The 27,724-nt window shown below is 37.3% G+C and overlaps 1 protein-coding gene across 3 annotated transcripts in view; it reads left to right on the top strand.

Moving 5' to 3' along the window:
• Positions 1 to 27,724, top strand: part of grik4 (glutamate receptor, ionotropic, kainate 4) — a 454,446-nt gene that overhangs the window by 331,347 nt on the left and 95,375 nt on the right. For all 3 annotated transcript variants that reach the window (XM_077208503.1, XM_077208502.1, XM_077208504.1), the window contains 2 exons: positions 6,147 to 6,325; positions 11,427 to 11,480. In XM_077208503.1, coding sequence (XP_077064618.1) covers positions 6,147 to 6,325; positions 11,427 to 11,480 — 233 coding nt within the window. The remainder of the gene's footprint in view (positions 1 to 6,146; positions 6,326 to 11,426; positions 11,481 to 27,724) is intronic.

Below are 27,724 nucleotides of genomic sequence, written 5' to 3'. Positions count from 1 at the left end.
GGGGCCCCCGTGGAGGGGGTTCCCCACTATCACCAGAAACAGTGTTGCGGCTGGATGAAAGAACTAAGAGAGCCTGGAATAAAGCCTGGAAAAGATCCACCCCTAAGGGTTGAACTCGACCAATAAGAAAGGTGACATGTCTGAGAGGGAAAGTGGCTCTTAGTTGATTTACGAGTATTTGTCCTAAGCGTGGTTATACATTCATTAATGCTCAGATAGCTATAACACATCCACACTGCATTCTAGAAGAAGGTGATGTACATCAAAGTGTGAGTCATTTAATGAGGATTAATTAGGTAGGAGGCATGATACAGGTGAGGTTACATTGATTGTTAGTTGGTTGTATACCAAGGTACATACCATAATATATACATAATAGTACACGAGACAGTAAACCGTTTACATTGTTTCTTTCACAGTTTTAGGTATGTTCATTTATAGATCAGTTAGTCTATGATTAATGCAGCAAAGTCTGTTTTAAAGAGGGTTTCTGTCTTCCATTGTCTCTCTCTTGTGCACGTGGCCACATTCCTCGGAGGTCGTAAAATCTCCTTATCAGCACTGTAACATGACACTGTTTCTGCCCTTGTGTTCGTTCATTTGGGCTGTTTGTTTTGGAGTTTCAGAAACCATAATGAATAATTAGTGTGTGTGTGATTGGTCCATACCCTACAAAAGTAACGCATTACTTTTTAATTTACAACAAAAGCAAGTAAAGCAAGTTAATTTGTTTTCCCATGTATTGACTGACAGCTCTCCTGTCCCCATGTTGAGAGAAATCGTGAGTAAGTGCAGAGGCGTTGTGTGTGCTATGTGTGTGCTATATGTGAACATGACGGGTTTTGTAATTCTAAACTAAATGTGAGCATACATTTACTCATTTACTTCTTGTCCTGCGTCCTATTCTTCTGTATTCCCGAATGGCAGCACAACTGAAAGGCCTGTTTGTTTGAGCTGTGCCCTCTACTGTACAGGCGTTCACTTTTGGTGTAAAAGGGCCTTTACCTTTGCCAAAAATAAAACTTTTATGTTGTTATAAAAACAAACAAACAGCCCAGCACAGATGAGGAAAAGTAACTCGAAAGTAACTTCACGCATTACTTTCAATAAAAAGTAGCAAAGTAATGTAATTAGTTACTTTTTTAGGGAGTAACGCAATATTGTAATGCACTACTTTTAAAAGTAACTTTCCATAACACTGGCTATAGTTACTTCTCTTGGTGTGAACAAGCCTTTAGAATTAAATGTTTTCATTTTATGGTTATTTTTGTAGTTATTCTAGGTTTGAACGAACATTTAATTGACTCGTGCAAATCATTTCCTTTATTACAATATCACTTCCACGTTTCATTTTCATTCGTATAATACACAAGAGAATGCATAAATGCAATTTACATTCTTAAAGATCCCCATTCCCACATAAAGTAAATCGTTCATGAAATCAGTATGCAAAATATTATAAGCTAATTACCATTTGAGAAAAATTTCACGGTAGATTAGCTGATATCAGTAATGCTTGCAATATGAAAATGTTTGTGTCAATAAAACACTTGAGGAGCATATTCGTGCTATTGTCTGGAACAAATATGCATGCACCATTGAATAGCTGCTCCGCACAGTGGCAGGTCTAGGGCCCATTGTGGGTAATAGTCACTTCTGCTTTAGCTGACAAACATTACAGGGTTGCGAAGTGGGTGTACGAGCCGAAGGGTTGAGAGAAAATGCCACGGGCCGTAGCGACTGCCTTTCAAAACATTTCTATAAGAAGCGGATGATGACTCCTTGTGCTGCCAGCATAATAACCCTGTTAACCTGCGTCTCTGTTTGCTTGTCGTTTTCCTTTACTGTTTCTTTTTCTCTCGCGTTCAGTCTCACAGGATGTACAGCTCTCATTAATCACTTATCACACTGACAGCTTAATAGAGCATGGCCCACTCATGAATACTTCACAGACCTGGCCTGCTGAGTTGACACGGTACAAGGACAGTTATTCGTTCGACTAACCTATACAGCACTGATAGCCAGGAGGCCATTGCATATGGTTTTATCTATAAACAACCAATTGTGATTGTCTAGATTTTTTATATACTGTGTGTACATTTTATATATAAGATATATTTTCATTTTGATATGACTAGCGCCTGTGTTCTAATTATGCTGTGCTTTAGCTATTAGTTCAATAGTATAACTTTTAAATTTCTACTTTTTAACTGTACTGATAAATGCCAGTCTGCCAAATGCATAAATGCAAATGTAATTTGCTAATATTGGGGGATGTTTGCCTTAATTTGACAGGACAATGGAGAGGCAACAGAAAAGAAAGGGGGAACATGTCTGGATCAATTTGCATATAAATAGTTCTAAAAATCGTTCTCAATATTAAATAATAGCAGAGTTCACACCACAACTATAACAATAACAGAACAGAGAAACAATATTGTTGGAATCACTTTCAGAAAGATTGTATCCAGCTGATGAATGATAAAAACATTGACAGACTCAGAATCAGAATCCATCCTGCTGTAATGAGCTTGAGCATTTAAAGTGGCAGACAAGCACACGCTTTTAATAAACAGAACGATATCTTCCGCTGGTGTGGACTCTTATATGGTTCTTCATAGCTATCACTTTTGGTATGAAAGAGTCTTAACTGCACCAATGCCTGCACCATTTTGAAGACTAAATCAGCATTCTTCATTAGTGGACATTCAAGAGTAGCCGTGTAAAAGTAGGATGTCACAGCTAACTGTTTTTATGGTTCTAGTCGCACCATCAGCCAATCAGAGTTATCATGGTGCCATTTGCTTATGGCTCAGGTGACTGGATCCATAATTACTTATACGATAACTTTTGCCATTGACATGAATGGAAACGCTAACCAATATAGCTTTTACCACTGAAATTAATAGAAATACAAAGAGATCACTTTTGCCAGTGAGATGAATGAAAAGCAATCGATATCTTTTATCATTTAAATGAATGTTAATGTTAATTAATAGTGGGTTTTTTTCCATTTGAGATGAATGGAAAAGCTGAACAATTTCATTTTACTGCTGAAATGAATAGAAATGCTAACCGATATTGTTTCCCCTTGAGATGAACGGAAATGCTTACTGATATCTTATGATAGCTCATTCACTATTCTACAGTATAAACCTCCTTTGGTGAGGCACTAGGTTTCATCTGGCCGCACCGAGTAGTGAGGTGCATTAAGGTCTCATTAGTGAACAAAATTACCTGTACTACCGACCTGTACTATCCAGTCAGGAGCCCCAGAAGATCAACCAGACTCTGTCTTCGTCAGGTATTACCCAAATTATTCTCAATGGGGTCAGCCAGGTGAGCGCTACAATCTCTTTCAAGTTTGTCCCCTTGAACTAAAGGAGCTCTTGGATTTAATTGAAAGGAACAGAGCTTTGGTGCCCAGATTGAACACAGAGAATCAAATATACACACTTCAAAGAGGTTTCCCACCTGTCAGATTTGCTGCGCCTCTCCTCTTGGAACAGAAATATTGTACTACTTGTTTGTCTGACATTCTTCTCACTGCTTTGAAGTGATCTGTAATTAAAGATGATTAAAACTACGTCCCACAGAGAGATGAGAACCGAAAAGTGGGTGAAGTGGGATGATCTAATCCTCCTGCCTCTTCAAGAAGATTATGTTAAATGTGCAGATAAAATAAGGATGGTACTGCAAAATCAAACAAAAACACTTCTTTTAGCCCCTGAAATGAAAAGTCACAGTGATGGAAGTCGTAGAGAAAGGATCGCCTTTCTAGATAGGGCACTTGATATGAAGCAGGACATTGGAAACTCTCTTTTGTCTGGCTGTGTTTATTTCTGAAGTTCTCTCCTTTGTGCTGGAAGACATTAATTTAATGTGATAAGGAGTGTAATGGGATTCTGACATGCGTTGTTAAAGGAGGAAGACAAAAGCTTTTTTTTCTGCTCACACCCCTTCAACTTTCCCTTTTTTCTGTCTAATGAGAAGAAAAGAGGGCATGAATGGTTGTCTGGCCTCGGGCTGGATGAGATCTGACTGAAACTCTTTTTAGCAGGAGCTGATATAAAAGGTTTACTGAACTCTTCAACTTGCTTATTTTGAAAAAAACAACCAGATGACCAGACAGCAACAAAATAAAGCTTGACTCTAAATATTGTAATGCTAGTCTGTACTGACAGCCCATATCAAAGAAAGAACGAAAAGGCGCTGTAAGAGAGTTTTTGAAAGTCAGCATGAAATTCAAATTCACTGTTTATTTTCCATCTATTTTTGAAATCCATTTATTGATCTCTTTTTCATTGATTTTCAGAATTTGTTTCAATAAATTAATTTTTGAGTGCAAAGCCCACATCACAAAATCAAATCAAAGACTGATTTATAGAACTAAGTCCCCATCTAACTTTCTTTTTCGATAATCGGTTTACTCAGATGTGACGAATGTCGCAATATGGAAGAAAAGATGTCGCTACTTCCATTTTATCGCAACTTTAAAACCAAAAATATATATATAGTACCAACAAGAGAGCAGGTGTGTGGTTAAAGAAACAAAAACCATCCTAAGCTGGTTTGCTGGTCTTGCCGGTCTTCCAGACTGGCCAAGCTATGTTCAGCTGGTTTAGCTTGCTGACGAGTTCCCGAAGACCAGTTTTCAGCAGGGATGGTGGCAGTTAATGTCACCATGAAATCAAAATGGTCTGTTCTTATTTTTTATGGAATATTACAGTATTTATTACAAACAATCCATCTGTGCACATCATGTTTTTTGTTGTTGTTTTTTTAATTCATGTGCCCTCAAAATCATGTTTTTCGGTGCAAGGCCAGGACAAATTGTCACTCACATGAGATCACAGCAATATCAACGGACAATTCCCAACGGACAAAATCAAGTCCCGCCCTATATTTTTTCTTGTTCTAGAAGCTTTCTGTTCCATGCTGGCTTTTAAGTCTTGCGAAAGTTTGCAAAACAGGTGACATCACCTCAGATTTTCATCAAAGTGTTTACACGTTGTACCGTAGTCAAATCTTGCCTCTTGTGCATGTGTGTGTACATCTCTTATTTACCTGTGCAAATAGTCTTCTGCTATGTTTAATTTGGGCTCCCTAGAGCTTTTACGCATGTGTGTATCAGCTGTAGCATATGTCAATGATGTGTGTGTTTTAAGGATAAAGGAACTTCGCTTCCCAAAATCCCAGAGAAAGTGATAGCTGAATAAATGACTGGCTGCTCAGAATGAATTGAGGCTAAGTCTTTATCACGGTCTCTGTGTGGGAAGCTGCTTTGTGCGTTTCTCTTGCCAATGCTAGAACCTTCTCTTTAACACCTTACACACTGTACGAACTTAACCCAACATCTTCCCATTTACTTTCCATGTATCCTCACATTTTGCCCAGTTAGCCAATCCTCCCTAAATCAAAGTACATAAAGCCAAACAGAAAGTTAGCAGAGTTATATTAAAAACTTAAATAGTGTGTGTTTTGCTGTTCTCACAAGTTCTTGTCCAGCTTGATCGGTGAAGCCAGGGCATGTGTTAGCTAGCAATGCTGTAGCGCAGTGTTTAATGTAGTGCACTAAATGTGAAATTGCATGTGATGTGCAGCAAGCAAACGACAGAAACGGAAAGCTTATGGATAATCAAATATACGCTGAGTAACTCGGCAGGAAATGAAGATGACAGCTTTGAGCAATGGCATCAGCTAAGTTATGTGAAGTCAGCATCTGAAGCCTTTCAAATTTAACAAGTCAGATCATAATAAACCGATGTCACGTTCTGTTGTGATACAGTGTTGTGCAATTCGCAAGTCCTGTTTTCCCCTGGGCCTCATAATTGCCTAAGGAACTGAGATTAAACACTTGAATGATTATGATTTTGCTAATTAAATGAGTTGCGGACATATAATACAGCAAAAAAAAAGCTTTGTTGTTGAATTCAATTAAGAAATATTTGGGCAGATAATTTAGCAGATTTTGTCAGACAAATATAATAGCAATATATTCATGCACAGAAAATTTTACCTTAAAGTGCTTGATCACGTGGTATCGTAATTGCTGTGAAAAGAGAGGGAGGACATATTTCTTGTTTTGAGAGAAAGTGACATAAGTCAGGACGCTGAAGTGTTTTGTGTGTGCCCCTTTTCAACAGGCCTATTAAACCTGGAGGTGTTACTGCGACAGTTTCTCATCTCCAAGGAAACCCTGTCTGTTCGCATGCTGGATGAGAGCCAGGATCCCACCCCCCTTCTCAAGGAGATCCGCGATGACAAGACTGCCACCATCATAGTGGACGCCAATGCCACCATGTCTCACGTTATTTTGGAAAGGGTAAATTTATCTTGCTTATAGGCTATATTATTTTCCTTGAAAACCAGACAAAAATACTGATTAAGAAAAAGATTTTTGCACTGTATGTCTCTCAATCTATTGCTGGATCCGCATACATCCGGGGTTTAAAAAGTTTGCAGAAATATAAGGGTAAAAAGGCCATCATTATGTTATTATGAGCTGAAAATAGTTTTTAAGACTATTTGCATGAGATAGATCATGACCTTGAGTTCAGAATAAAATTAACAGTTGCTCATAAAGATGGAAGAATTTAATGATGCTATATAAGTGTTCCTCTAGTTTCACAGTGTTGCATTATTCTCATGACCCTGCTGTCTTTTAAGTGTAAGAGTTAAATGTTGCTACTCGTTTGTAAGATTGACGCGTATGAGCTGTAGTAAATACATTTTAACGTTCAAAGCGAATGAACATAATTATACATACATGGATGCCGCCTCATGACTGAATAATTTGAAATAGATGACTGATTGAACATACCCATAAACCTCTGCAGCGTATGTGTGAGACATGAATCATTATTTTCAGGAAAGATAAATTAATGGCTCAGCAGGATAGGCTGATTGCAGGAACCAAGGAAAAGAGAGTGAAGGTGATCGATGGAGAGAAAATGGGCAGAAAGAGAGACTTAGCATTTTTAAATGTAAACATGCACTAGACAAACATGTGTTTTGCTAAAAATGCGGCTCTCCAATTAAAAGATGTTCAACTTTTTACACGCAAAAACAGTGCTCCTAATATATTATTGTATTAATATAATATAAAATATTAAATTAATATATTTTGCAACGGATTCAAGCTGAACAAGTGAACATGCCGCTTTGACTAAAAGAAAGCTGCTTGGTTTGGAAGTGTCGTCTGTGTGTGTTGTGCTTCATACATCGCTACACTACTAATTGTAGACAAAGGAGTTTCCTTCGATTTTGCAGTATTGTTTTTTGACCGCAACTTAATAGATTGTATGGTAAATTGCTTGTGTTGTGAATGTCATCATAACTTATAATAACCACCAGCCCATCCCTTCCCTTCTTTTCCTTTTCCTTCCATTTCCTTTCCTTTCCCTTCTGCTTCCTCTTCCCTTTCCTTCCCTCTTACTTGACTCACTTATTATCATCTTGTCTCATCTCATGTTATCTCATGTTATCTTGACTCTTCTGTGCTCTCACATTTTAGACATTATAGCCAATGGTTATCCACCGTTATTCCTCCCTATTCATTCCATTGTTCTTTATTTAATATGTCTCATGACCATCACAGGTCTTTCCTTGGCATTTCCTGTTGCTATGGAGACACAGGGACAAACACCACCACTGTTACACCAGTGGGTTGTGCGGTTCACAGTGGTTTCTTTGTCTGTTTGTCGACCTTACTGTGATTCCCATACAGTGCCTCTTTCAACCCATGTCTCCTTCTTCCTTTCTGTATATCTCACTGTCTCTGTTTCATCCACTGATATTTCCTCTTCATGTCTCTCTGTTCCTCTCTCTCTTTGGATCTATTTGGAGCAAGCATGCGGCAGAGCAGTGAAAAGTTGGCACTCGTTCAGCTTGTGAGGAGCGAGTGTAGGGCAAGCATGCTAGAGCTGTTAGCCAATGTTCACAGCATGGCTCACACACCAGCTTGAGTTACAGGATTCAATTACATGGGCAATTACAGGGAAAAACTTTAATTATAAATACTTTACGCAAGGATAAAATTATCATAACCTGGAAAAACTCTCAGTTCCCTTGGTCCATTTTCTCCCTCTCTCTCTTTTTAACACAACACTGGTCAAATGAAATGCGGATGGGCATTATGGGAAGCTAGACAGGGAGTCTGGGTGTATATCTACCAGACAGAGTGTAAGTTCCTTAATGCTTTTTCGAACCATATTACAATCACAAGAGAACAGGTGCCCAGGAGTGCTGTGTTAGCATGATTTATGCTCTAAAATGTAGGAACAAAGCTGGGAGTTTGGGAAGTTAAGACCTGGTACTTCCGCCACCATCAGCAGATCTGAGGTGCCTACAAATTATGCTCTGCCACATAAGTTGTACATGTCACACAGGTCGGAAAGAACACAACTTCGGGGCTGTACAATTAATAATGTTCAAACAAAAGTGTAGAGGGCACAGTTTCGAAGAAGGGATGAGAAAAACTGCTTATTTTCAAAGACTGGAAAAACTGTTCATTGGGTTGCCTGAATGACTAGTCAATTAATCAGCCTTAAGGACACCATGTTACACTACTGTTCAAAAGTTTGAGGTCAGTTTAAATGTTTTTGAAAGTTTCTTGTGTTCACCAAGGCTGCATTTATCTGATCAATCATACAGTAAAAACAGTTATATTGTGAAATATTATTACCATTTAAAATAAAGTTTTATTTTTGAATATAGTATTTTAAAATGTAAAATATTCCTGTGGTGGCAAAAGCTGAATTTTTAGCATCATTCCTCCAGTCTTCAGTGTCACATGATCCCTAACAAATCTACTATAATATGCTGATTTCCTGCTCAATATTTCTTATTATTTCTAATGTTGAAAACATTTGTGAATGGACAGTTGTGTTTTTCAGGATTCTTTGATCAATAGAAAATTCTAATTATTTGGAATAGAAATCTTTTGTAACATTATAAATGTCTTAACTGTCCCTTTAGATCAATTTGATTGATCCTTGCCAAAGAAATGTATTCTTTCTTTCTTACTTTCAAAAAAAAACTAACACTAAACTTTTGAACGGTAGTGAATAATAATTTTATAATTACTTTTCACTACTATGTCAAACAAAATCTGCAAGATGTATCTCACCAGTAAAGTCATCCATCCAGTGTAATAATAATAATAATATTGACTTATTGGCTGTTTTTTAAGTGACTAGTGACTACTCAACCATTGTGACTCATTCCTATTCTGAAGTGCCCAATAACTAAAAAGCAATCTCTGTATGTTCTGTATGTTCAACTGGCTTTAAACCATGAACTGTGCACATTGAACAAAGAAAAAGCATTGACTTGTAGCTGGATATTAAAAAGGGCTCAAACATCTTTTTAGTTGATGATAGTCTCAGTCTACATTACATTATCAATGGTGTTTTAGGATGCCAAACAATTATTATAATAATATAATAATGATTTATGTAATTATTCCTATGACGTAAATATAGCCTAAAAATATACTGTATAAATGAAAATGAATATTTCAAAAGTATATTTTACTTTACACTATAGTATAGGAAAATTACAATACCTTTGTCCTAATTTCTTCACCCTTGAGCTTTTATTTTGGAGAAAAACACCAGATAACCATGCTGATCGCATTAGCAAAGTGCACACTTTTCTTTAAATCACGCAGCACAAACAGAATGCCTAGGCTACTTAATTAAAGCTGTTTTATAAAGGCACAAAGCCATATCATGGCTTCGATTTTATTTTGTTGGCAAAATATAACGCTAGAGACCTTTATGTTAGGCTATAAATTTGACATCTCATATCTCTTGGGCAAAGCGAGAAGAGCGAGTTCGTCAAAAGGCGGATTCGAACTCAGGTCGAACTTGTCAAAAGCTACTTTCAAGCACCTCACGCCCTACGACCTATGCCACTGTAGATATGTAGTGGTGGGCGTCTTTTTGCCAAATAGACAGGCACTTATTACAAATATACTAAGTATACTACTATACGGAAATGTAAAAAAAGAAGGAATTTTTATCTTCCACTCGCTTGGGCCCCATAATGCCCATTGGATAATCCGGCCCTGGATGCCCCCCTATTGGCTGGTGCCCCAGGGCACTTGTCCAATCGCGTCTATGGATAATCCGGCCCTGGATATTTGGCATGCTAAATATCTGGACGATCCGTCAGGCGATTCAAAATCCTGCTATGTGAATGTGTTCTGCCTGAAAACTACATCAGCGATGACCTATAGCCAATGAGAGAGGGCAAGAAACAGGACAGCGGGATGTTTGGGGAGGAGTTATAGACCAGAACATCAGTATTTTAATAGATATATTTTAGAATTATATCAAACAGAAACAAAGCACAAACATTTGATTGCAGCAGAGTACATTGCAAAATGATTGATTTACCCCTAACTCTCCTTGCTCCCTGCTCCCCTCACCTCCCCAACCATTTCCTCCTGCATAATCAGTTTTTTTTTCTCCTTTTCACTGCAAATCAGCGCACAGACACTTTTGGATCACAAATCTTCTTGCAGGCTATCATTTTTAAAAACAAATTCAGTCTCGCACGAGAATTCTGGTCTCAGGCACGCATGATCTTGCGTTATTTCCTTTTCACTTCTTTCGTGTGTTTGGTTGTGAAACGTAGTTTGCCGACCAGACAGAAGTTGTCGGCGATTCTTTCTTTAGTAAAGTCATGCAGTGTGAAACCTCCTGTCGCCGATCCATCGTGCAGTGTGAACATACCAGCAACTGAATGTTAACCCAGAATCGTGTAGTGTGACTACTGACTCCTTTGAAAATCGTACAGTGTGAACTTAGCATAAGGGTTGATCTTATAGATTATGGCTGCAAGGTTAATGAAAAGATCTGCAAGAGCAGTTTTGGAGAAATTATTTGTGAACCTATAATAATTAACAAGTTACTTTAGTGTTCTTTTTGCTCTAGGAAATGTGATATTTTTCACTGCAGGTTATTTTTGATCAATATGTTTTTAATTCATTATTTAACAAGAAGACAAACAACCCCCCATGTTGAAATACAACAATGCTGTTCAATCTCTTTCCCTCTTATGCATTTCTTATACTCTAAACTGTCCATTTTACTCAGTTTTCTCTCTGCTTCCATAGAAATAATTGTTGAAAGTGTTTTCACCCCTGACATTTGATTGACATATTGTATTTGCTGCTTGGTTTCCTTGGAGACAGTGGAGAATTGATAAATAGAATGGCAATGACAGTCAGAGTGGGAATGTTGTCTGTCTTTTGTTAGCTTTCATCCAACTCTGAACAGGTTTTACAAAGCAGAGAATATTGCCTTTTTCTTGTCAATGGTGGAGATGACGTGCACAGATTCAGACTATGTAACTGTATAAATTAGCCTAGCATTGTCAAAAGTGTTTAATGTACCTCTCTCTTCTCTCTTCTCCAGGCCTCAGAGTTGGGAATGCTGTCAGTTTACTACACCTACATCCTGACTTCCTTGGTGAGAGAATTTATGTGTTATAAACTCTAATGCAGAAGTTCTTCAAGCAAATGCCTGCAAAGTAAAGAAGCTTTAATTTTTCCTCCCACATTAAAATACTATCATGCAATATTTATATTATACTCCTGGGCAAAAAAAATTGCTAAAAATCCCTCCTTTCCGAGAGCTACTCTGCTCTGATTGGCCAGATGGCCCAGTCTGTTGTGATGGGTCTACCGCTACAGCGCATGTCGGAAACGAAACTGAATTTTAGCGAAGTATTGTACACACTGTAAAGACAGTAATAATGGCGTCGGTTTTATTATATCAAGTAGAGATGGAGTTGATGATGAAACATTGGAAGAACTAGTTATTCAACCCGAACCTCCATCGCAAGAACGACTTGAGCAGTCCTCATCCTTTGGAAGTGTTTACAATATTGTATTTTTGTTCAACACTGTTGCTTTTTATTGCATAAAATTGCACAAACAGTAATTAGTGTGCCCCAAACTTCAGGATTATTTAAATCTGAGAGGAAATGGCTAATGACAAAGCCACCATATTAAAACCACACTGAAATTGAGCGTAAGGTGGTGCTGCACTTGCAATGATTTTTTTCTCCAGTTGATTCAAGTATCCTATAAAAAGTATCTTTGATGTTTCCGTTTCAATATTTCTGCTTCATGCTGATGTGTGCTAGAAATAACAAACCAGGATGGATTTTTCAAACTTTTTCATCCAAAATGGCTTTAAGTTCAGAGCGCTTTAAGAGCAGCCACTCAGTGTGGTACAAACCGACACACTTCAACACACTCCAAACTAATTTAAAGAAGCCACTTCATTTCCCCACACTCCTTTCCTTCACTTATTTAGTCTCTCCTGCCGCCATCGTTCATGCGTCCAACACACCAACTCCACACTGTCCTCCCATCCGTGTGCTACTGTTTCATTGCGCCTTTATCACAGTGTGAAAAAGGCCTGTCAAAAGCACACTACATCCATCACAAACGCAGTAATCAGTAAATGACTCAGAGAGAGCTTTTTAGCTTCTGCTCTGGCCACGCTCTGGGGAGTAATGAAGCACTCAGTGATGCAGGTACATGGAGGAAATGTTGTAACCCTTTGTATTGTGAGATGGGCTACTTTGGTTATAGCTGCCATGATGAAAAGTGTCTTTTACACCAGCAAGGTGCATGTTCAGCAGGTACCAAACCAGAGATGGAGTGCTCATAGAAAAATGGGTGAAATCATATCACTCAATATGGCAGCAACAAGAATGGAAGTCTCGCCTTTCAGTTAAAAGAACCAATATATTTTGTCAACCAGAGCAAGCACATCAACTAGACCAGGCTGAAAAAAAAAACCAGTTTGATTTGAGTTAAAGTCTGCATTAAACTGAAGTTGCGATAGTCTTTTCCTCCCTATTGTGACGTATATCCAAGTATAATGGATTCTCAAACAAGAAAAAAATAGAGCAGTACTTGCTTTTGTCCATCGGGGGTTGATTGGATGGTTGTGGTGTGCTAATGCTGTGATCTCATGTGAGTGACAGGTTGTCCTGCCCTCACGCCGGTAAACTTGCATCAGAGAAGAGAAGAGATGTCACTGCAAGAGGGAGAAGCTATTTTGATTAAAAATTACGATTGCACATTCATTTGATGGCACATCAGATTAAACAAAATTGATGCACACAGTTAAATAATTTATAATAAATACTGCAATATTTCTTTAAAAAAATAAGAATTGTCGATTTTGATTTGAAAGAAGTGAAATATGTGATATTGTTGTCAAATTTTACTGCTGATTTAACATACAGTAGATGTACTTTCTTGTCCATTATCTAAAAAGTAGCTCCCTGGAGCCCTTACCAAGATGGCTGCCAAATTGTCTTTCCTCCATTTTTAAACATGCCCGGGAAAGAACCGGATAGATGGATGGATAGATGGCCTCTTTAGATGTAGAGGAGTCCTTGGGCACTTTAAGAGATGGAATCGTTTTGCTGATAAGCGAGTGCAATTTATGACTGTGCTGGGGGCGGGGCATTTTTCAAAGGCAATTTCTGATCGAGCCGTGAGCTGAGGCCAAAACATCACACCCACACATGGCTTTACATCTCTGTCATCTCACCTGAATCCATCTGTCATGGGAATAAATCAAGTCCCCATGGGATGTTGGCTCAGATATATTGTTTCTGTACATTACAGCAACTGCAGTGTTTCTCTCGCAGTGAATGTAAATTAGGACTTCACAGCATCCAAACAAGCTGTGAATACCACTCACCTGCTGCTTGTGGATCAATTTAAGGAATGAATCATTAGTTGTGACAGCATACATAAAAACCTTTTCCTAAAGTGCACTTCTTTAGTGCAGTTGTTAATCAAGATGATATAAATATAAAAATTATGTAATTTATTTGCTCTTGTTCCAAACTCGTATGACTTAGATTCTTCTTAAATTGTTTTAATACAAAGTGTCATTTTAATACAATTAAAATGCATGGGCTCAAATGTTGTTTGTTTTTTCTATATATTTTTTGTTCCTTAGAATAAAGCTAAATTCATATGGGTTGGAAAGGACATTGGAGATCTTGGCAACTCCAGGCAGTTATTTTCTTTAGGTATTAGGCAAGTACAGATCCTATATGATGGTAAAAGGCCAAAACCTTCAAAACTGTTGATCAAGATTAAGCATATATTATGCATGTGCATATTTATGATATATTTAAAATCAGCAATAAAATCTGACAACATCGTTTAGATATCATTTAGCATCTTAAGCTACAATAACTAAAAAGGGGGGGGGGATGCTAATGCATGTTCTAGAATAAACTAACACTGTGTCTACAATGGACACGACACAGTTAAAGTCTGTCTAGACTAGACGTGACATTTATTTTTCCGTGCATTTTAGCTACATTCATGCAAAAAAAAAAATCGAATGCATATTTTAGAGCAGTGATTCTCATTTAATTCTGTTAATAATCTTAATTTTAAAAAAAAAACACTAAAACAGTAATAATAAAGATGTAAAATCTACCGCGTGTTCTAGAGATTTCTACCACTTTCTTTTGATGTGGTCCGTAACCTCCTTTTCCTGCTTTATCCAGTGCAGTTTTTGGCTTGCTCTTTTCAGAAACTTCACTTTTCAGACATTACATGTCAATTTCAATCTTGTCCTCATTATCACGCAGGAAGAGCAAGAGCTACGGTTGATATGAAACATCCCTGTAATTTGATACAACATCCTTCCCCACCTCCGTTAGAGATCGGGTTCAGCCGGTTAATTGCAATAATGAAAGGAAAGGAGCAAAGCCATTTTGCTCTAATTACTAGATGTATTCTCTCTATTGGTGAGTGCCATACAGGTGAGCAGTAAAGGGATTGTTGATTTGTGATTTGTGCTGGCAATAACTCCGCTTTGCAGAGTGAAGAATGTTTTCATTTGTGTTTGACTGTCACCCAGGGATTCGGCCTTTGTGCTGCGATTAAATAAAAGAGGTGTGCCAACGAGACCAGTGTGCCAGACAGAGCTGGTTTTATTGAACAATCTCTGGAGATCAGAAAGTTCACGTTGGCATATCTGATTTTCCTGTATAAGTTCTCAGTAAACATTGTTTTTCAAGAATGCATTGATGCATTCTTGACACATCTGTTGAAACACATGGAACAGATTATGTGCCCTCATCACATGTGTTGCAGAACCAGAGTAGAGCATGTGATCAGAAAATGAAAATTTGATGAGGGTCCCTCAGACTCGGCGCACAGGAGTAATTATATACTTCCTTATGGAGAAGACGTTAGAAACCTGGGGTTTAGATTAATTGCATATTAACCACAAGAATTACAAAGAAAGAACTTTTGTTCTTGCTTTTTTTCTGCCTTAACAGGGATTAAAAGTGTTATAAGTGTTACCCCTATAAGTGAGGAGTTCTTTTCCAAAACGCTATAAATCCATTTAAATAGTTTTCAGGAAAATGACATTTTTTACCTAGACCCATTTTGTGAATATTCAATTTATCCTGTTAAAATGTTTTATTGGCTCAGTCTAAACATGTTGAACAATGATTATTAAATCAAACAACAATATTGTTTATGATAAATTAAAAGTTAATTTATTTTTTTTCCAAAACGCTATAAATCCATCGATTTTTTTTCCAAAACGCTATAAATCCATCGATTTTTTTTCCAAAACGCTATAAATCCATCCATTTTTTCCAAAACTGTATGGTTTGTCTTTAAAAAAAAAAAAAAACGAGAGCATGCAACATATAATCAAGGGCTCATACTATAAATTACTATAAATTAAATTTAGTAACACATTTAGGCTAATAGTCATTTGGTGCAGAACCTGAAAATAGTAATGATATCAATAGCTAATGAAGTTATTTAGTAATACATTCAGAGTCATTTTTAGTAAAGTGTCAAACCTGTAACAAGTAGGACCAATTTGTCCACTACATATGCATTAAAAAAAACGAATTATTAAAAATATTCAATAAAGATAATGATATTCAAAAGTAGTGATGGGCACCCCTCCTCCACACACACACACACACATGCATGTATAGGCTACACAGCATGTGAGCAAAGCGGAGCGGCGTGACGCTTAAATATAGGCCAAGTTAAAAAAAAACCTTAAACATACGTTTCATATTTATGTTTAATAATATAGGCTAATGTTTTTTTTTATTTCATCTATGTTGATTATATGAAAAGGGAACCGCATGAGATGAGTACGATAGGATCATAAGATGCCCAATATATCGGAAAACATTTGGAATAGGTCAGACATGATTTTGACCACTTATTAAGTTTTGTTTAGTAGAAAGCCTTTCTTTGAAGTGAATTTCGTTTTGTATAAATTGTATCTCCATTTTAATCAATGTTTCATCAACAAATTGACTGGATTAATAATAAATAAATAAGAAGCAAATATAGCAGACATAGGCTATAATCAGCGCGTGATCTGGAGCGCGTCTCATAAATGAACCGAAACACTGCGATACTTGCCTCACAGTCCTGAGAAGTATATCTATAAAGAGCTTGAATTGTCTACATTTAAACAAAACAATAAAAAACGAAAAGAAATTGGCTACTCTCTGCGTATGTAGGCTAATTCGAAGTGTGCATTTCTCTCTATAGGCGCGTTCACTACTGCGAAGATGGCGAGTCAGCATAGTCAACTTTATCTTTGTAGCTGACACTGACAGAAAACACTAGTTAAATTCAAAAATAAACAATTCAAATGTTTCATGCATAATCATTACTTTTGTCGGTTCTTTGTGGCAAGCTTTATGCGTGCGTTGAGATGCGGAATAGGCAATTAAAAAACGCTCATTATGGTTACTCTCCCATATTTAAGTAATTAAATCAATATAAATATGTGATTAAACTAATGGCTTAAATGAACTACTAGTGGACTAGAAAACTCACTCATTTTGAGGAATGAATGAACATAAACAAACCTCTGTTCAGAGCGCCGCCGTGTTGGATTGCGTAGAACGTTCACCGAATTCTGATTCGTCCAGAGGATTTATCGCGTTTTGGCTAAAAATAGGTTTGGCGCTTATCGCGTTTTGGACAGAAACTGCATCTTGCAGTACATTTTAAACAAGGAAATATAGCGATTTGGCATGAAACGTTGATGGAGCAGTGAATAGGTTCAGTACACAGCAAAATGACATGACAAACTCATTTTTTTTAAAAATGGCGTTTATCGCGTTTTGGAAAAGAGCTCTTCAAGTGTTAATTTAACATATGCTACTACCTGTCATGTTAAACCTGCTGTAAGCGATAATTACTGGTTCCCTAAACATTCCCCTCACCTTTTATTATTCATCCAAATAACCTCACTCACAAGCGTACACCATTGGCAGAGATCACCTATTTCAGGGGTATTTGACAGACAGTAAGTATATGTAATATATGTAAAAATATGCCGCTTATTGCAGCTTTAACTTTGAAAAAAAAAAATTACAGCCACAATAAAACAACAAAAGAGATGTAGCTTAATTAACCGTATAAAGCACGAACACTATCTTTTTGGACCAGGTTTTTGAAAACAGGCCGTACTGCTGAATGACACATGATACTGTTTATAGCACTTTCAAACGCTGAAGTCTTTGCTAGTCCAACTCTAATTAGCGAGACCAGTTTCCCTTTCAATTATTTGCTCCGCCGTTTACATTCTGGAGTATTAATCTGCAGGAAGGAATTACAGACAAGGCTTTTTTTTTTTTTTTTGCTAAAAATAAGTACAGAAAGGAAAGGTTTATTCACGGTTTGTAAACAGCAGGAGCCATTGTTAAAGAGGCTATTGAAGTCGTACGCACGGAGAGTAAACATTGGTGTTCAGAGGTAAAGCAGAGGACACAAGGTATCAGACTGTGAGCTGGGCTCAGGTGGGACCCGATACCCGACAGAAGAGAGTGACAGGAAGGAGAAAAAAGGAAGGAAATGAAAAAGACCATCTTTGGTTGCTTTTGCATATGTAGACCGTATAAAGAGTTGGTCAGCATCACCTAGCAGCTGTATTTCTATGGATGGTTTTGTCATTACCGGCCGCTCTCGAAGACTTCTCAGCAGCCCCACGAGGCCCAGCCTCACATGACACTGATGAATGGGCTGCCATGCCACTCGCCTGTGTAATTTGTTTTTTAATCATTTCAAGTTGTTGGTAGGGGACAGAAAGAAAATTCACATGCATCTTGTCACCAAACTGATATTTCGGTTACCACTGACATTAAACCTTGTTTTTGTAGTATTTACCAAGGTATTTGTTATCTCAGAGTGAGCTAATACAGGGATGCCCAATATAAATCATATGTATTTCATGTACATGTATAACATGTGGATGAGGTCACTACATAATTCCTAATTCAGTTTAATTCTGGCTGGTGAGCTCTCGATTCTGATTCATTTCAGTATAGTTTAGTTAAAATGTTCAATTTGCTTGCATATGATAGAAAGTCACTCTGCTAATGCTGTAAATTATACAGGGCAGTGTTTTAGACAGAATTTAACTGGTAACTCGTCTTTTTGAACTACTCACTCAAATTAGTCTATCATTGTGTGATTTGTGCTATAGTTTTCTGTTTTTGATTCACTAAAAAGTACCTCCTTAGAGTAATTTGTTTGTGATTCAGACCATGCAGTTCGTGCTACAGTGAATGTTTTTGATTCCCTAAAAAAGAAAGGGCTCATAAAATAATTTTGTTTGTGATGAGTTTTTGATTTGCTAAAAAGTTCAATTTCAGTTGTTAGTTTCAGGAATCAGGCTTCACAAAATGTATTTAATATACATATTCACCCCAGCCTTAGAGAAAGGGTACGGTCACATTAGCTAAATTTTCCATACAAAAAGGTTCCATTGTATATAGTGTAGGTTAAACGGAGTGTAGGTCAATGCGGTGAAATCTCCTGACCAACTTGAAATCCTTTGTTAAGTCTGCGTAAGGAAATTCCAGAATGCATGGATTCTTATTGAAATGGCTTTTTATCGTAAATGTGACCGCACTTTTATATCTTTGCAAGGGCCAAATGACTTGACAAGAATAGTAAAACGTTAAATTACTTGCCAACAGCCTATGATAAAAATGGCATAATAAAATGACTAAATAATGTCTTCATTAGAATCTAAAAAAGGGTTGGTGAAAAGGTTAGGCGATAAAATGCAATTAGCTCAAATTAAAAACAATAGAAGTTAATGGAAAGCACAGAGCATAATATAAAACAAACGTTTGTTGGTGTGTGTGTGTGTGTGTGTGTGTGTGTGTGTGTGTGTGTGTGTGTGTGTGTGTGTGTGTGTGTGTGTGTGTGTGTGTGTGTGTGTGTGTGTGTGTGTGTGTGTGTGTGTGTGTGTGTGTGTGTGTGTGTGTGTGTGTGTGTGTGTGTGGCCATCTGCCATTCTTCATTTATTCATGTGCTGTGATGTCCCTCTGCATTAAACAGCCTCATTTTGGAGTGTCCTTTCCACTGAGACTGCTGACTGGCCTTTTATGTGCTGTGTACATTTTTGTTTGTGTGTGTGTGTGAGAGAGAGAGAATTATGCAGGGTCAGTGGTAAGCCTGCCGGGGTCTCCGCATAGTCAGATCTCCTCACAGTAGCTGATAGAGAGGAAATGAAGAAAGACAGGCCAGACCAGGGCAGCTGACCAAGGCCATTTACTCCCATCAGCCCGAGCCGTCTACACTGTTTACCCCCTATAATTCAGCTCTGCTCCCAGCCCTGGGCTGAGGGGAGAGATGTACAGCTGACCTGGTAAAGAGACCTAATCAGCTGTTCTGCAGCATAAGCTCCCTCCACTATTCCCATCAGGAAACAGCCTCTTTCTCTTGCCAGCTTGCTTGCTTGTTCTTCCCTCAATGTGTGCTTGTATGTGCCCTACTCACTTTTGATGCACATGTAATGGCGTCCGCGTGAGGGCCCGCAGACACTAATGAGCAATTATGCTCGTCATTTGGCCATCATTAAATGGATTGCAGAGAGATACGCACAGGCCTCAAGGGACAAATGAATTCCTTCCTTACAAATCTATCTTTACCAGATTTGGCTGATAAGGACTTATGAGATAGACCATGTGCTCCTCGAAACATTAATTCAGCAAACCAGCTGCAGGGAAGGGCCTCGTCGAAGAGAAGGTCATGAATAATCAAGAAACAATCGCTCAGTTCGGATAATGGCACCGTCTGAATTAGCCGTCATCGCGCAATCACAGGAAAGACTTTTCGTTTACCGTGAAGCACCTCGAGCAGCACCTCTGTTATGATGCTCTGTGTCGAGCACCCTACCCTTCTGTCCTATTAGCGAGAGTGGATGTAAATACAGCTATATCAGTTGATATTTATGGAGAACGAGATGTCATAGGGCTGGATTGATTTCCTAAAGCGAATGTGATTTCATATTTGGAAAATTGCTCTTTAAACGAATAGTTCTACCAAAAATGACAATTACAGTAATTTACTCAAGTCGTTCTAAACCTGTATGACTTTCTTTCTTCTTCACACTCTTAGAGGAAAAGCTTTTATATATATATATAAACTTAAAAGGTTCTGTGAGGCGCTACATATATAGAACCTTAGGTGTTCCTTTTGTGGGATCGATCATTTTATGGATTTAGTTTTAATTAGGGATGCACTGATGCCACTTTTTCCAGAACAAGTCCGATACCCATACTTTCATTTTGGTACTTCCTGTTACCGATACCTGTATTTTCACTGCATTTGTAATTTTTGAAAATATTGGATAGAGAAACCAAAAGAATATGAATCATTTTAGTTGGCTTAATTTGTTTAGTAAATATTTATTTCCTTCAGTTATTTTCATGCTTAATTAAGCCTGCTAAAATGTATTGTATGAGCTTCTGTCACTTTCAGTGTTCATTATATTGCTTTATCATATTTTATCTTTCATTTAATAGCACCACACATATTTAGAGCTGTTTCAGCAGGGCTCAGAGGTGAGTATTGGGTCAGTGGTTCAAATGTTTAGATACTAGTGAAATATCACAATTCTCTATTCCAATTTTGATACTACAGCAAAACTACTAGCCCAATTAATGTAAATTTAAAACATTATTAAAGACTAGTGTGATGAAGAGTCAGAGGCGTTCGGATCCATGTGCAATCACTTTAATGATGAACTCAAACAGACAGAAACAGGGAAAGCACAGAGCTGAGAAATATACAGGGGCAGTCCAAACTCGGAGAGTTTACCAGGCAAGGGTCGTAGGCAGGCAGCAAACGTTCATAGAGTACACTGGGAAACAGGCTAGGATCGAGGAACCAGGAATACACAGAGATTTGGAAGAATGCTCAGAGTTGCATGCCGTAGCAGAAACAAGACTTCGCAGGGAACAAAGGGGAGCGAGGTCCAGATAAAGGAGACTGAGTGGGAACAGGTGGCGATGATGATGGAGATGAGACAGGGATGGAAGGAGATGATTAATGACGGGAGTGATGGGAAGTGAACTCCTAGAATTCAGGAGAGAGAGATCTGGTGAGGCCAGGAGAGGGCGTCGTGGAGCGCATTGTGACAACTAGTAAGCAGTCAGAAATAAAATAAACTGTTTTGGGGTTTTTCAGGTAGGTCTAACAGTAGTTTTCAGGTACATACTTTGAATAAAGTAATCAAAATGTGAAAAAACACTGAATATTCATCATTGTATAAATTAAATATAGATGGATCTTTATAAAGTAAAAAAGTTATTTAGTCAAGAGCAGTGTTTGATTTATCGGTCCTTTGTTTGATTAAAATTAAAACACAGCAGCAGGTTTATTAGGCTGCTGTGACTTTAATCCTGAATGCACGGATCCCATGTGAATATACTGTCTCCATTCACTTGAGATATAACCGACTATGGTTACTTGGATACTCGCCAAGACAGGTGTTTACATAATTTTGTGTGGATTCATCCGTTCAAGTGCAAGACGTGAAAGAGAATTCCATTCAGTATTCGCGCACTGTCTTTAGACAGCAGCAAACACTGAGACGCGGGTGGCACGCTTTGGATGTTTACGTTAATGAAACATCTTGACCTGCAAACGTCCTGTAATAATGTAAGGGAATCATTTGTTATACATAAATCACATAAAAGTTCATGTTTACTGTAACTTACATATACAGGTCCTTCTAAAAAAAATTAGCATATTGTGATAAAGTTCATTATTTTCCATAATGTAATGATAAAAATTAAACTTTCATATATTTAGATTCATTGCACACCAACTGAAATATTTCAGGGCTTTTATTGTTTTAATACTGATGATTTTGGCATACATCTCATGAAAACCCAAAATTCCTATCTCAAAAAATTTCCATATCATGAAAAGGGTCTCTAAACGAGCTATTAACCTAATCATCTGAATCAACTAATTGACTCTAAACACCTGCAAAAGATTCCTGAGGCTTTTAAAAACTCCCAGCCTGTTTCATTTCTCAAAACCGCAATAATGGGTAAGACTGCCGACCTGACTGCTGTCCAGAAGGCCATCATTGACACCCTCAAGCAAGAGGGTAAGACACAAAGAAATTTCTGAACAAATAGGCTTTTCCCAGAGTGCTGTATCAAGGTACCTCAGTGGGAAGTCTGTGGGAAGGAAAAAGTGTGGCAAAAAACACTGCACAACGAGAAGAGGTGACCGGACCCTGAGGAAGATTGTGGAGAAGGACCGATTCCAGACCTTGGGGGACCTGCGGAAGCAGTGGACTGAGTCTGGAATAGAAACATCCAGAGCCACCGTGCACAGGCGTGTGCAGGAAATGGGCTACAGGTGCCGCATTCCCCAGGTCAAGCCACTTTTGAACCAGAAACAGCGGCAGAAGCGCCTGACCTGGGCTACAGAGAAGCTTTTTTATTAGGAAATATTCCTGTGTCCCTCTCTCTCGTTGCTCAGTGGTCCAAAGTACTTTTTTCGGATGAAAGCAAATTTTGCATGTCATTCGGAAATCAAGGTGCCAGAGTCTGGAGGAAGACTGGGGAGAAGGAAATGCCAAAATGCCTGAAATCCAGTGTCAAGTACCCACAGTCAGTGATGGTCTGGGTGCCATGTCAGCTGCTGGTGTTGGTCCACTGTGTTTTATCAAGGGCAGGGTCAATGCAGCTAGCTATCAGGAGATTTTTAGCTATCACTTCATGATTGCCTCCATGCCACGCCGCATTGAAGCAGTCATTTCTGCAAAAGGATTCCCGACCAAGTATTGAGTGCATAACTGAACATAATTATTTGAAGGTTGACTTTTTTTGTAATAAAAACACTTCTTTTATTGGTCGGATGAAATATGCTAATTTTTTGAGATAGGAATTTTGGGTTTTCATGAGCTGTATGCCAAAATCATCAGTATTAAAACAATAAGAGACCTGAAATATTTCAGTTGGTGTGCAATGAATCTAAAATATATGAAAGTTTAATTTGTATCATTACATTATGGAAAATAAAGAACTTTATCACAATATGCTAATTTTTTGGAAGGACCTGGATATACGATTTAGTTTTAATCCAAATGGCACGTGTGCTGAGTGAACGATCAGCAATCAAGAACATTCAACAGAAGTGCAGTCTCTCTCTCTCTCTCTCTCTCTCTCTCTCTCTCTCTTTAACATCAGTTAACGTTATTAATACATGCCTCGTTTTACTTTCTTTGCTATTGACATCCGACTGAACTACACACTTTCCACTGATATCTGTGAAAAAGGGATGCGCTCGACAAGCTTGCGTGCCGCTGCGTGCTCAATCAACTTTGTTTTCGTTTATCAGCTCGTGCACCACAGCTATATGGGCCATTCTACATAATTGGTGCAAACCCACAACCAAAAAACACATTTGAAAAGCATTTAAGTATTCAAATTTTAGATGTTTACAAAGATCCTTCTATTATCTATTGAATCCCAGAATAATATTTAAAATATCAGTAAGCTTAATATATATAAAGTCATCATTTATTGGGTACTTTCAATTGGGAGGTGGCTGTCCCGAACCCTAACCCCTAAATTTCTACTTGTGAAAATGATATTGAAAAAAAAAATTGTATTGTTGTTTTTAAAAATATCTTTTTGATTTCTTTTAAAAAGTGGTTTAAAAAACAAACATTTATTTTATATTTTATTTTTAAATCATGAAACTTTATGTAAAAAAATGTGCCCCGCATTTTCATGTCACTACCAAAAACAGTGTGTGTTTCAGTCCATTGGCTGAGAATGATTTTAACCACACCCCTATTGTTTTATTAGGAAATATTCCTGTGTCCCTCTCTCTCGTAGCCTCTCTTTCATTGTAGATAGGTACCATCATTTTGAGGGAAATGTGTTCAAAAGTCTGAAAATATGTGTGTAACTTTAAGGAACCTTTTTTTCTGCAATTAAGAAAACTTTTTTGGGTTTTTTTATTTAGTTTTTATGTGTGCTAGGTAACCATGTGCTGATTATCATATTTGAACTGGGCTCAAAAGTATCTTAAATTGTCACTACGGAAACAGTCACTACCGAAACATGTGGTGAGGTTTCGGTAGTGACATAATGTTTTATTGAGTGTTATTTGATGAAATTTTGTTTTTGTGTGTGTACAACTGTTCAGAACTGTGCTAGTTAACCATGTGTTGATTAGCATCTTTGAGTTGGCTCAAAAGTATCTAAAATTGTCACTACCGAAACAGTCATGACCGAAACATGTCATCATTATTTTGGTAGTGACAAAAGGGAACACAAAATCATTTATTTGTGTGAAATAAACAAAATTTTAGTGCAGTTATGCAAATCATTAATATCTTAGTATGTTTTAGTAGTGTTTTAGTATGTGAGTTAAAATTATGTAATGTGATGTGGTCGCTACCAAAGCATTACTGACACTACTGAAAATGTGCCGTCACGACCGAAACATGGATGTTTTGTCTAAAATAAAGTATATTGAATTATCACCTATGTTATTATAGTGTTGGGTTCAATGTATATTCAAACTAATGAATCCGTTAACTTTGAAATCAGTATGAATAACTTAATGCCTTTTACAAAGAAAGATTGGATTCAACAATCCAACAAATCTTATAAATTATACTTGAAATATTGTTAAAATTGTAATAGTTATTGATTTACCTGTGAAAACTTTTTTAAAATATAGCAAAAAATATATTTACAAGATGTATACAAAATAATAATAGGTCAATATAAGCCGCCTTATTAAATTATTTATTATTGTGTTTCAGTAGTGACAAATTTGGGGAGAGGAAATCTATTCCAAAACATTCTGAAAATACAATATGACAATTAACTGCACAATTACTAGAAATGTGTACCTTGGATAGTATACAATTTGCATACATAAAAAATCTGTGGGAAAAGACTTAGTTTTTTCAAGACGTTTCCAACTCTGACTTTGAACCAATTCTGTAGAATGGCCCATATATAGGCATTACTATGTTTTGTTTAATATTCCACTAATTAGATATATTTACTTCATAGACAGCCTTCTTTCCTCCCCCATCGGTTGTTGGCATTTTTATGCATTTTTAGCATTTTTATGAGTGCGACGAGTACACAAGCGCAGTATATCGGGTCCCTAGTTTTAATAAATTAAGATAATCTAAACATACTAATGAAAAAAACATTAAACATGAAAGTGTTATGCAATCATTTAAGACATTTCTCCTTATATACAGTAGAACCTTTTTGTCATAAAGTGTTCTTTAAAATTGAGTCAAGAACCATAGGATTCTATATACTGTAGAACATTTTCTTCTAAAAGTGCAGAACACAAAAGAAGATATTTGGAGAATGTTTCAACTATGTTTGTCCATATTTTGAAAGTCAATGGAACCCAAAACTCTCAAATCAAATCAAAACATTGGCATGAACTTTAAACATCAACTAAACATAAAACCTAATGTTGTCTTTCAATGTATCGAACTGAGGTGTTATTCAAAATATCTTCTTTTGCATGTGCAGAATATAGCATTTTTTTAAAGGGGAAATATGCAGTTTCCTTCAGGCTTTTGTAATATATACATTTCTGTGTTTGGCAGACAGTTTTAATACAAAGTAATTTATTTGCATTGCATCAAAGGTATACATTTTACCTGTTTCTTTTTGTAATGGAGCAACATAATAAATGGGCTAAACTACTCAACCATTGTTTGAGAAACATACGTCTTTTGTGCTTACACATGCTGTCAGAGGCACACAAAAACTATTCAGTAAATCTGACTCAATCCAGACTATTTAAACAGTTTATAATTGCACTGGGATTTGGGTTCCATTCTGTGTAGATTAATTACCATTAGAATTTAAATATGACCCCTTCCTCGTGTATTATTAGATTTCATTATGATGAAGTTTTTAATAATTCTCAATAGCCAATTCCTGATAACACTCTGTATAACTTATGGCTGTTATTAAAAATAGTAAGTCAGAAATATGTTTTTTTTTTCTGTTTAGAGCCACAGTTACACAGCAGGAACACAGCATTCAGCAGCTATGTGAAACAGGTCTGGTTCTCTCTCTCTCTCTCTCTCTCTCTCTCTCTCTCTCTCTCTCTCTCTCTCTCTCTCTCTCTCTCTCTCTCTCTCTCTCTCCACTTCTACTCCTCCGTCATGAATTCCATCAAAGTGATTTGTTCTCCTTAGTTCCAAACTACTCGGCTGGATTAAATAAATCACATCAGTTTAGCTGCTGGGGGCATCTGATGTCATTTGAAGGTTGTGTGAATGGGAGATCGCCACTGATTCTCATCAGGGTTCCGTATGCACTGCCTCACGACATATAAAGGCCGTCGTCAACTGCCACTCTGTCTCTCTTTCTCTATCTCTGGTTGTCCTCTGTTTATTTTGTTCTTGGTGTTTAATTTCCCTGCCCACACGGTCCTGATGCGCCCTGTCAGACATGTCATCACCACAGCCCTTCAAGCAGGGATCAGAGCAAAGTCATAAATACAGGCACAAGCAGGGCGGTCCATCCACTGACTGCTGAGGATATTGGGCTGATCGTTCACGTATTCATTCATGTATTATTATCATATTATCTGTTTTGCTAAGATCACATTGCTCTGAATCATCTGGCCCTATAAACATTGCTGTCCTCTGTCTAAACAGACAGCTTCCTTATACGGCAGCATTATAATTCAACCTCACATTGAATTGATTTAAAATCTCTATATTCTCAGTAACTTGTTGAAACTGGATTACAAAATTCAGAATTGAATAATTGGCTCCCTTACATTTCTTGAGTGTGAATTTGAATTGGTTACACCCAACAGGAAGTTGGAGGACTTTTTAGAGAACAGGACTTTTTGGAGTGACAAAAAGAGTAATTTGATGAATTGTAGTTCAACACCGGCAATGTGTCCTGGGAAATTGTGTTTTCCACCCTGGTCTAAAAAAGTTACTTTATTTAATGTCGATAGTTTTCTTTCTTTCTTTCTTTCTTTCTTTCTTTCTTTCTTTCTTTCTTTCTTTCTTTCTTTCTTTCTTTCTTTCTATCTATCTATCGTTCTATCTATCGTTCTATCTGTCTATCTATCTATCTATCTATCTATCTTTCGTTCTATCTATCGTTCTATCTATCTATCTATCTATCTATCTATCTATCTATCTATCTATCTATCTATCTATCTATCTATCTATCTATCTATCTATCTATCCATCTATCATTCTATCTATCTATCGTTCTATCGTTCTATCTATCTATCTATCGTTCTATCTATCTATCGTTCTATTGGTCATTCTGTATATCATTCTACATATCTTTGATCACTCTATCATTCTATCTGTCATCTCATCTA

Source organism: Siphateles boraxobius, unplaced genomic scaffold (genome assembly GCF_051911475.1).
Source record: "Siphateles boraxobius isolate OS27281-9 unplaced genomic scaffold, OSU_SipBor_1 6, whole genome shotgun sequence".
Lineage (NCBI taxonomy): Eukaryota > Metazoa > Chordata > Actinopteri > Cypriniformes > Leuciscidae > Siphateles > Siphateles boraxobius.
Note: the sequence above shows the minus strand (reverse complement) of the source record. Positions and strands in the feature narration are given on the sequence as shown.